General features: G+C 42.4%; 1 protein-coding gene across 2 annotated transcripts in view; it reads left to right on the top strand.

The window, feature by feature from the left end:
• The window catches only part of PGM1 (phosphoglucomutase 1), a 206,461-nt gene extending 202,600 nt beyond the window's left edge, over positions 1–3,861 (top strand). For both annotated transcript variants that reach the window (XM_069232521.1, XM_069232520.1), the window contains exons 10-11: positions 1,023–1,157; positions 2,842–3,861. In XM_069232521.1, the coding sequence (XP_069088622.1) occupies positions 1,023–1,157; positions 2,842–2,931 (225 nt within the window). In that variant the 3' untranslated portion in view covers positions 2,932–3,861. The remainder of the gene's footprint in view (positions 1–1,022; positions 1,158–2,841) is intronic.
• Positions 3,862–12,281: the final 8,420 nt, after the last annotated feature.

Here is a 12,281-nt window from a genome sequence, read left to right as displayed (position 1 = left end):
CCTGCTCTGGTGGTGAAAGGAAGATTTTTATTTGGCCTCGGCCCATGGGCATCAGAGTTCTTTACACTAGGACCATAAGAAAATAATTGATGTGGAGTAAAAAAAACTTAAGGCTTGATTTAGAACTCAGCAGACACCATTACAGCGGTGACGGATATCCCATCCGCCGAAATCTAAATCCCATTATATTCTAAGTGATTTAACTTTCGGCAGATGGGATATCAGTCATTGTTGTGATGGAGTAACCCATCTACCAAGTTCTAAATCGGGCCCTTAATCAATTTTTGTACCTCGAAAGGTCCTCAGTGGTGCTGTTACTGCCTGAGTAGTGTGTTCGGTGGGCCGATGGAGTGTGAAGAAATTTGGATGGGGTTTCCTTGGACAAATGAAAGTTCCCTCACCCTTCTTAATTTTTAATTTTGCCTCATACTCTCAGGCAGTTGCCTAGGAGTGGTTTGGGGGAAGTTGTGTGCCATTTATTCATAAGATGCAACTCGCATGTTCAACAGTGCCTAATTGTGTTAAGTGCTGGATGAGGGCTAGGAAGGTGCAAGGAAACATTGTTTAAAATGCACTTTTTAGTGGTGTGTATCATACAACTTTGCACGGATGATTTGAGAAAAGTGACCTTTTGTTAACAGAATATTTTATTTAAGCCTTGCAGCTAGTTTAATGTAAATAAAAGACACATATTTGTTCATTATCTATAGGTGCAATTTAACTACATTGTTCTTTTCAGTTTGAGTAATGTAATACTACCATGTATTACACCTGGTAATATGATTTTATTGTTTAACTTGTTTGTTTCTTATAAACTGTATGCCATACGATTATTGATTACTGTAATGCTCCAATGGCTTATGACATTTAAATAATCTGAAGTAAGTCGCAGTGCTTGAATTGGTTTCGTGTGCCTTGCTCCTTTTGTTTGCCTGACAGTGCCTCAGTGGCTTTACTCAACAACATCATATGTTTATCTACGTATCCCGCAGTAGTAACTTCCTGTTTTTCTTTTACTCCAGGGCCTTAGGCTGCTCTTTGCTGATGGCTCCCGCATCATCTTCAGGCTCAGTGGCACAGGCAGTGCTGGAGCAACTGTTCGCCTGTACATCGACAGCTATGAAAAAGATCCCCAAAAGATATACGAGGATCCACAGGTAATTCCCAACATTTGTCTTGATTTTATTCATTCTGTAATTGATAATTGCCATTCCCTGATAGTCTGTCAGGAAAGGTGTACAGATGAAGTATTTTAATCCCTTTAAAATTAGATAGCACACCATTTGGAAGATTACAGCATGGTTTGGAGTTCCAAAGTTCAATTTCTGTGTGTTGGTTTGATTTTATACTCTTGTGAGTTAGAATTTCTAATATTTAATGCCATTGTCTTTTATCTCGTCAACCTGTACTTTGGAGCAGCACTTGTGCTATTTAACGAGTGGGGATTAACATACTGAGTGATAAAAGTAACTTCTATTCCAAATTTCTGTATTGATCGTGTGTAGAAAAGTACTACTTTGTGTCCTGTCTTGGAATATATGTCCAGACTAGGTGCAATAAGTCCTGTCCCACTCATCTGCACAAGAAAATACCATATAAGGCATCCTTCACCACCCATTTTTGCTGATCCCAAAACCTGGCTTCTTAATGCTTTTGCTTCTGTAATGTGAAGTTTTCCACTTAGTTCAAAGAAATGAAAAGATTCAGGGAATTGCCTTCTCTCTGCCAGCAACCTGCCAATTCTTGGAAAATATTTGTCACCAATTGTCACTAGAAATGCATTTCATAGATTTTATACATTTTAATCCTAGTTACAAAACATACAAAAGAAAACTCATGTTGGGATGGAAATGACCCCCCGCAGGGTGAACAATCTTCTCCCCCTGCCCTTATTACCCAATTGTGAGCATCTAATACCCTGGTTTTGATGTTGGCCCTAGCCTCATACTAATTTAGTGTGTGCCCAGAAGCCTAGGCCAGCCCCTTGACATGACCTGGAACTAACCTGGATCTGGAGGGGCTCAAAAGCGTGTCCTCTTTTGTTTCATACTGGACCCCCATCCCTGTCCTCTTCCCTGTGAGAGGATTAACATGTAGAGCACTGGGGGTAGCATATTGTGGTTTGTCGATCGATAGTTGTGACCAAACCTTTGTACCTGCTCAGTAGGCTTCCACTCCCATGGGCTAACTCCTTTGAAGTTTCCCTGCTACGAGCCTACCCAGGTCCTAGCGCTAACATCCCAGTGCATGAGTGTGTGTGTGTAGGTATGTGAGTGGTGTGTGCATTGTATCTGGAAGATTGCCTGGAAAGGGAGAAGTGACCTCATCTGGTTCTTCGAGCACAGACAGAGAATCCACATCTCGGTCTACTTTTGCTCTATAAACACTGGAGCTGCTGACTCACCTGTTCCAGTTCCAGGTTCTCTTTGAGCCTGGAAAGACCTGCCTTTCTCGTCAGTGCCGCCTCCTCAGTTCTTGAAATCTGCAAGAAACTGAAGACCTGGCTCTGCACCTAGCATGGCACTGGCTCAGCCTACACAATTCCGGTTTCGGCACAAGGATACTCCGTGTGAGTTGTACACATTTACGTAGCGAGGAAGGAGGGCTGTTGTGCAGTCAGAGCTGGTGCCTGTTTGACAATACGCTGTAACAACCGCATTGTCAGAGCAGTGCTCTGGTCCTCAGGCATGACATAAAAGTACTGACGCAGGCCACATGATAAATACACACTGGTCCCACCCAAGCACCACCGTTTGATAAATGTGCTGCAGTGCCTTCTCGGTGATATGAAGCACTATATGAATGCTAATATAATATTTAATTGTTGTTTTGTGTCTCCAGGTGATGTTGGCGCCTCTAATTACTATTGCACAGAAGATTTCCAAGCTTCACGAAAGAACTGGTCGCACTGGACCGACTGTCATCACATAACTGCTAATGTCTGATTATGCAATGTAATACACTGTATGTCTGGAAGACTGGACCTTGACAAATTTCTGAATAAATTCTCCCCCCCCACAGTCCAGCCCTTCCATTGGTGTGCAATCTGTTCTTTAGGGATGCCTCACCCAGACCCATGTCCTGTATAACCAACTAATGAAAGTACATTTTCCATCAAACTACTTCCTTTTGTGTGCGTTTGGTGAAGGCAGTAAAATGTGTTGTCATATGTTTGTTAATGTTTGTGTTAGAAGTCCTCTCATTTGATGTAACCAGTGTAGATTTTATAGGGTACGTCCTTTGCGATGACAACAGACTGTGAATGTTAATAGTGGAAGAGCACAGTAAGCACATACTTTTCTCTCCAGCACTGCTTTCGAGTTTACATTTCAGTTACATATCCTAGTAATATGTCACACTATTGCCTTTTTTTGTGGTTTTCTGATTTACTTGCACCTGCATGCATTCTGTTCTGCTAAAGCCTGTATATAGTCCACCTGCCTCTCAAAGGCAATGTTGGACCGTGTATGTTACATAAATGGATCCTACTTGCATCTGCACCTCTTCTGTCATTTAGAACGTTTTGCAAGTTAGAGGATCAAGGACATTGAACAGCGGAGTGAAGTCTGTCCGCAGTGTGCATCTACATATTTCATGCACCGCAACTTTCTGACTGGTACATTAGGCACCGAAGTGTCCCGTATAGGATGTTCCGGCAGTGCTGCCCTATGGTGCTAGTAAGTGTGCAGTAGGAGGACTGGCTCTCAATAACTCGGTGTATATACTAACGCACAGAAGTCTTATTTAACTGAAGTACTGTGATTTTGCTGAAAACTTTTAGCAAGAAAGATCTGTGTCTGAATATCTGGAAATTTACAGGCTGAAAAATTACATCCCATAAAAGATGAGCATTAAAATTCAGTACCTGTGTTTTGATTCCATTGCTTTGCGTTTCTTTAGCTTGATCGTTAAACAGAATGTGGCCACAAATGTGGGTCAGTTGCAGCATCACATGGGGTGCATGTCAGAGGTACATTGTTCCTTAAATCTACCCCAGAGTTGATCGGGAACTATAGTTAGAAATGATTATGCACCTGTAGCTCCAGCGGGCATTTGAGAAGCACACTAGAGCATTAAAATAATTCAAACTTCTAGAAAAAGTTAAATCTAGAAGGTTACTGTTTCAAGACTACTGTTCTGTCCAGTGGATTTAGGTGTGCATCTACGGGAGCCTCTGCAGAAGTTCCCAAGATGGTGCCAGCGTGTTCTTGAGTGGGACTAGTACAAGAACGCTACTGCCTACACTTAAACTGCTTCGTCTGTAACTACATTGGTCACTGTGCAACAGACCGGGTGCAGTAATCAGAAACACACTGTGGAGGTGAATACTTAGAGCATCATGACGCTACCACTCTCTTTAGCCATCCTTATTGGTTTTCTCAGACTCCCCAAAACCTTAGACCACAGCAGCCATACACTGTTTCCTCTACCTTACATCATCCCAGTTCTCTCCTTACTGGTGCCACACCAGACCCTCCACAAAACATCCTAGATTAAATATCAAACAAAAATCGGAGTTCAAAGAACTGCCCAACTGCATACCCTGTCACTTTTCCTGTTTGGAACGCAGAACTAGTTTGCAACAAGAGTTTGCCCTTCTCTATGTTCTCTCACTTTGCCCCTACATTTCCCATCTATTACTGAAACCTGGATTGAGCCCAAAGATTCTCACTCTTGCATCTCTCCACATCGACCACATTACCTTTACCCACTGCCCAGTCAGAATTGCAAAGGCAGACGAGCTGCCATTCTTTACAAATCCCTCAAGACCCACTTCTTCGGACACCCTTCACTTCACCCCCCTCGTTTGAGTACCATAAAGCAACATTTTGACCCTCTGCCATCCACCAGGTGCCATTGCTTGATTTTTTTTTTTTGGGAGATCTTTGCAGTGTCTGAATCAATAATATTCAGCGCTTTCCCCCTATCATGGGAGACCTCATTAAACTGGGCCATAGCAAAAAACATCAATACTCCATGGTCTTAAAACTCCCGTAGAGCTTATTTCAATACTCCAAGTCTGTTAATTCCTTGTGCATCCCATCTGACCCTTTCAGTCTTAGACAAAAAGATAGGATACAATAATGTACACGTGGAGTCGCACCAAACAACTTTCTCTTTTCTTGATGGGTTTGATCAAAGTTCGTTGATGAAGCAAAAACAGGAACAATGACAGACATTCCAAAAGGGTCTATAGGGCTTCATCCTTCTTGTTTTCCCTCCAGGCACCTCTGGACCGAAAGATCGCTCACTTCTGAAAGGGCCTCTTACATTGGCTTAGGATGTCACTTCGGTAAAATAATTTAACATGAACTCCTAGTTAGGGTGGATTTAAGTTATAGTGGTGAAATATTTACCTCTGTATCTTTAATAAGATAAAGAACTTCACCAAATGTTTAGGAGCACCTGCACTTATATTACAAAACCGGATGTCCTATTTTGCATGTTTAAACCTTAGTCACCACTGACAATGCTGCATTGTCTTACAATTGAACGTCGTAAAATAGTAACTTGAACCAGTCAGCACAGTGGAGAATGTCCTTTAATCTAGAATCAGCCAGAAGGCTTTTGAGGGAATATCAATTGTTGCAGAGTGGGCCTCAAACAATTTTGTATCCAACCCAGCTAGGGACATTCTCTTTTAACCAGCAACCAAGTGCTGTAGAAGAAACTGGTGTAAGAGGTTTGCAAATAGAAACGAGTAACCGAAAGAAGGATGTTCTCAAGTTTTCTGTCACCTGCACATAGTTATTAATTCATTTCACCTCGCAAAGCTTGGGGTGTAATGGGAAAAGCAGGACGCACAACAGCAGGAGGAGCATTTTTTTGTACCTCTGGTATTAATAAAATGATCTCTGTTTGCAGAAAACTGCATTGTGATAATATCTAATGTCACAAGCTTAGCGTATAACATCTTCAACAATAGTTCATCACTATCTTTCAGACTCAAACATTTGTGACACTACATTAACATCTTAAGTTTAAGTATAGGGTGGCATTGGCAGATTCAGATACCAAATTTATTTTAGCAATCTACGTACTAGAAGACCTTCACCTGCTAGCTTAATTTCCACCTTGAGTTGTACCATGGAAATTGCTGATCTCTGCTCATCTACATACAATATGATTTTTGAGGCGATGCCATCTCATGAGAGGATTTATCTTCCTTTCCATACACCAGCCAGACCAAATGTCCAGGGCTAATTTATATGTTTTTGTCATTCCTGCTTCTCAGGACACCCTATTGTATTTAGAAGGCAGTTCTGAAAGGATGTCTGTAAGTGCCCTAAACGATTCCAGGCTGTCACTAAAGGTTGTCCTGTATAATTAGATTGTGATACTGTCCTTCTAGGGATGTCAATAACTGCAGACAGAATGGTAACAGAATTTGGAGATAAAATGGCAGCTCCAGAATGGAAGGATACTAAGGCGTCACCCTCCATAGAGGAGCTGTCGTAACTACCTATGCCACTTGCCCCGTGGATCTGCACAGATACCTGGATATCATTACAAAAGGAGAAAAGGCGTACACATTTCCATAAGCCGAATCTTGCAGAAAGCATCTGTTGTCCATGCCTCGAAGTCTGGTTTCCAACTGAAGAACAAATGCCATTGAGCTATTAATCATGAGGCAAGTATGTTCACTAAAAGAGGTCACAAAAAATTCATTTAGGCCATTGATGATCCGAGAATGCAGCTGCCAGTGACTGCCATCCGGGAAACTTCTGGTTTACCAACCTGCTGCTGTGTTGCACTGACCCAGACACTATTCTCCTGTCAATGATATTCCCTGATGAAGGCAGACTCGGTTTGGTCCACTAATAGTTTTGATCTGGTCCTCCCTCAATCAATGGATGTACATTTCCACAGCTAAATTAATAAGCACCAAAATTGCTCAAATTGTCTCTTCCATTATAAAGCTTTATACTGCAAAGGAGCCTTCAAGAAACTTTAAACATACATTAACAATCCCTCTTTGATCATCTTCTGCCAGTCGAGAAGCTGCTGCAACAGCCACAGTATTCCCAGATATATGCATCCTATTCTAATACTAGATCTTGGGATGTAGAACCTATGGCCTGACCATTCCATGCATCTGTGTAAACCAATTACCAGGCTATCTTTTCCTGGAACTCTTGATATGAAAGGGCTACCTCAGAGAAGGTTAAGCTTCTTTGTAGCACCTTATTTCAAGGCACTGAATTGCCCTATAATACAGGGGGCCAGAAAATGTTGCCTGAACTGAGAATGGAGGTAGACACAACAGCCTAGCTAAATGTGGATAAAAAAAAAAAAAACACCTGAAGGCCCAGATTTAAGTGGTAGTAAAAGGAACTTATCTGAGTTAATTAGAAGTCCTACCTTCTGCGATGGTACTGGATCAGAGTTTTCCCAATATACAATGAAGTCCAAGGACAGAACAATACTGTTCTGCGGTTGCTTTAATGGGAATTCCCTTTCCTGAACCAAGAAGATCATATCATCAAAATCGATGATCATCCTGAGTCCCTGAGCTATGAAAGTCGGTACAAGTGGCTTCAGCAACTTGGTGAAACAAAGGAGTGGAAGACAGACGAAAAGGAAAGGAGGAAAACCCAAACGCCTGCCCTTGTCAAAGGAATTGTAAGATGCCTACCTCACAGTCCGATCTATCGACCCAACAAGAAGTACCTACAAGTCTAAACCACATTATTCAATCACCTTGAAGAATATCCCTAAGGTGAACTATAGCTCCCATCCATGGTATTGGCACAAAACAAGGTGAATTAAATCTTTCAAATGTATTAAAGGGCAGTACTCATTTATTCTGACAAAAATGTTGCTGACAAACCCTGTTAGTTCTAACAGACATTATTCTATAACCCTTTCATAAGCCATTCCTTCACCTCAATGGAAATGAAATCCTGATGAAAATGAACCAGGATTGAAAACGTTCCTGAGCCGGATGTTAATGAAAATCTATTTGAAAGCTGTGCACCATTTACAAAATCCAAGGATCATTTAAAATGTGTAACCAATTTTGGGCATAGAGAGCTTGTTGCGTAGGTTCTCATTATCCTAATGAGACTACTGGATTTTGAGCGGCAAGATCGTTCACAGTGTGGGGGACTGAGTCTGACCCACGGTGGATGACACTTGTCACTCTAAATCCGGGTTTTGCTCCTGCTAACTAGCAGTGCCTCATCTCTCCCAAATGGTAGAGACAATTGGGCAGCCAAGCGCATGACATATTAATACTTCTCAGGGAAGTCGTGGTCACTCAGGTCACAACCAGTTCTCTCATACACAGTGCGGTCTCATAAATAAATGACAATAGAAGCAGTATAAGTTTTAAAGATTGGTTTAATAAAACAACTGCATTTTAGATTGCAAAGCGTGAGCTGCAATAACCAGAACTACACAACACAGTAATATTAAAATAGTAATGATGAGAGTGAAGCACAAGAATAAAGCTATCATAGTGCCGCTAGATCATTCTCTCTCTAAGTTATATTTTCGCGCACAGCATCTTAAGCTCTAAGCCTGCCTTTCAGGTTCCCCCAGGAGGTCATCGTCCCTCATACCTGAGCAAAGGCCTGTAATCTGCGTCAGCATCTGCAACGGGGCATTCAACATACAGTTGTGGGTCCCTGGCTGGAATCTCCCTCTTGACGTGTACTAGGACTAGAAAGTGCTTTTATAACTAACACGCAGATGTTCTAAGAAAATGTCCCTACGTAAGGATGTGTATTTTCTACGAATGTTGGAGACTAAACTTCTACCACGTTTACCAGCAATGTACCAGACTGTAGCCTTGACTGAAGCACAGGGCGATCAAGAATGCATTATTTGAGAACACAGTGCTGAACTAAGCTAAACAGTGTGATAGAAGAAATTAAAACAAGACTGTAAAAACTGGTTATTGTAATATAACAGTGCGAAGCTGAATAAAATATATCTAGGGCAAAGTGTACAGCGGCCCAGTATGTGCATGAAGCTATATAAAAAATGGCTACACTACACCCTCACCTTGTCAGTAGAAAGTGGTTTAAGCTAAAGCTAAAATGCCCTAAGCTAAAATATATTTAAAACCCTACTTAATTCTGACAAGTCAAGAGGACACACAAGCATACTATTCGGTAATTTAAAAAAATGAGCATGCGGCCAAGAGCTGAATTCAAAGGAAAATGTCAATTTTGGACAGTTCTAAATCAAGCAGCAGTCATAGAAAGCAGGAGGTCCTCCACTTCAGCAGATGACAAAACTGGTAAATCCGTGCTAAAGACCACTAAGGAGCAGGTGTGTTCCATAGCCCCAATGTCAACCAAGGCGGCATCCCATGTAGTGCCTATTAACGAGTTAATGGTAACTTCCTCCAGGAAGGGTAGCTCGTAATCAGCTTCTCTGAGCAAACGCAGCCGCAGCGCGCATGTCTGGTAATGAACCCTCAATGAGAACATCAACAGATCAGCATCAATCACTGAGGGGTGTTGCTGTGAAAGACAAACTTCCAGTGCATGTTCAAAAGAGCACCAATGGCACCGAAACACGGGCTGCACACAATTCAAAACCGGTCTGAATGACAGAGACCAGTCACACCCCAAATGTTCCAGGAGTGTTGCTCCAAAGTGCTGCATCATGCGTTCACGACACAGCTGCGCTGATGGGAGCACCTTCATTTGTCCTTGTTGCGGCGGGACAGCCATTGCAGAAAAACAACAGCAACAGCAAAATGCCGGCTAATAAAGCCAGTTATTGGACATCCCCCAAAAATGCTTCCGAAAATTGAGTCAATAGGCAAAGGTATCAAACCGAATATAGAGGAAAAGGTGTGAACAAAACCAATACCAACAACTTTTGAAAAAATGTGCTAATCCAGCGGGTAGGTGTTACTGGCACATCCTTAATTCCTGTGGATGCAGCACTTTTAGAAGAGTTAACTTCACGGAACTGCTGTAATTCATGTAAAACAGTGACATGATCATTTATGTCAAAAGGTGTTTCCGCTGCCTCCACGCCAGGACCCTCAAGATCCAGAACAAACATTTGTGTTCCGATCAGGCACTCGTATGAAGGACGACCCCCCAGGGACCTTCTAGGCAGGTTATTTAGTGCTCTCTGAACTCCATACAGGTGGGTTAGCCAACTACGACCCGTACCTAACACTCTGGCAGTTCAGGATTGCTTTAAAACGCAGTTTAATCGCTCCACAACTCTATTTCCCTCTGGATGAAATGGAGACGAGTACTGGAGTTGGACCCCCAATGAAGCCATGGTGTCCCTGAATGCCCTTGAGGCAAAAGCAGGGCCCTGGTCCGAATGGAATGCTGCAACTGCATATGTACAGACAAAGACTCGCAAATCTTTAATAACAGTCCGAGCATCAGCCGAGCGCTGTGGCCACACCCACACAAATCTGGAGCAGGAATCAACAGCGACTAATATATATTTGTATGCACTATCCGGTGTTAATGGACCAAAATGGTCCAAGTACACACATTGTAATGGTCTATTTGAAATTAAGAGGGGTGTCTGCAGCGGGCGCTTGGCCGTTGAAACTTTAATTTGTTGACAGATGTCGCAACAAAGGACATACTGCTTAGTCTCTTTATAGAGACCAGGCCACCAATAACGGGCCTGCAAGAGTGAAATTGTAGCTGCCACACCAGCATGTGCAGATGCCACCCCCTCATGCGCTGCTTTAATCAATTGAGGTCTTACATCTTTATTGGGGATGTCGCGTACGCCTATGCCGGGAATTTTAACCTCAGCGTTCAGCATACTTCCCATCAAGTATTGATATTTATTAGGAAATCCTTTAGGATATGGTGTGCCATCAACCGTAGCTTTTATGGCAGCCATAATATCTGTGTCTGGTTTAGAACTCGAACGAGTCACAGCAGCTACAGTGGCGACTGCCACTGCTGACTTTGCGGCTTCATCAGCCAAAGTATTTCCAGCAACGTGTATTCCAATGCGCTGGTGTCCAAGTTTATGCACAACATGGACTTTGGGTAGCGTCTCTTTTAGGTCTGCTACCTTCCCCCACAGAAGTCTGTGTTTTATGGTGTTGCCTTTTGAATCTCTGAACCCATTCAAACGCCAGTAATGCAGATATTCATTAAAAGTCTGGACGCAATAATATGAATCACAATCAGTGTAAACTGTGTCGGATCCGTATGTTCTAGTGCCATCAGTAGAGCTTTTAGCTCAGCCAATTGTGCTGTACAATCCCCTAAGGTCTGTGTATAGGTATGTTGGGGACAGAATTTCTCCCCCTCCATATAGCCGCTCACGACCGCGCAGGAGCAGAATATTGATGTTTAGTTCGAATCGCTGGTTGCGCAGAGCCATCGGTGTACATGACTACATGATATTGATCAATAGGCAAGGTGTCACCGGGAACTGGATATTCTACTTCATATTGTAGGAATTCTTGAGTTTGTAACTTTGGGTCGAAAATGTAGTCTACATCAGTGTCTGTTAAAGACGTAGCCCATTGTATCCATCGTGGATGAAGTGCTTTTGCGTTCGGGACGCTAGCTTCTGTAACAGCCTCTAGGGCTGGAATAGGAGACATGACAATAATGCGTTTTCCTTGGGCAAGAGGTCTTTCTTTAATAAAAGCCATCTGCACAGCAGTGAGAATTTTCTCCCTGGGTGCAAAACGTTGTTCAGCAGCTGAATACAAATATGATTTGTATGCTATCGGGACTGTCTCACCTTCATTAAATGTGACATAAGTAAAACCGATGGCCACAGCTATTACCCTGATGACCAAATGTGTCTTATTGACCCGTGTGTGTAAATGTTTTGCTGCTAGCATATCTGTCTGCAATTCTCGAAGGGTGCGTGTATGTTCAATTGTCCAGAATTTACTTGAAAAATCGGGATGTATCAATTCATATAAAGGTTTTATGCGTGTTGCATAATCAGGAATGTATGTTCTGCCAAAATGTAGAAAGCCCAACAATGATTGAATTTTTTTATTCGTATTTGGTGGTTACAATTGTGCACATTTTTCTAAAAATTGTGGCGCTAGGCTCTTCCCTTCACTCGACAGCTAATATCCCAGGAATAGGACGCTGAGGAAAGCAATTTTTGACTTTTTGAAGTTAAATTTGTAGCCGAGTTCGGCAAACCCTACAAAAATGCGGGCTACCCGTCTTAAATGTTGTAGTAACTCGTCATCCGTGAGATATATGTCATCCACATATGACAATGCTTCAGGGTCTATCTCGTGTAAAATAGCAGTCACACGAGCCGCAAACAACAGAATTTTTTCTGGGAGCCTAATGCGC

Source organism: Pleurodeles waltl, chromosome 4_2, assembly GCF_031143425.1.
Source record: "Pleurodeles waltl isolate 20211129_DDA chromosome 4_2, aPleWal1.hap1.20221129, whole genome shotgun sequence".
Classification (NCBI taxonomy): Eukaryota; Metazoa; Chordata; class Amphibia; order Caudata; family Salamandridae; genus Pleurodeles; species Pleurodeles waltl.
This window is presented reverse-complemented; position numbering and strand designations above follow the sequence as displayed.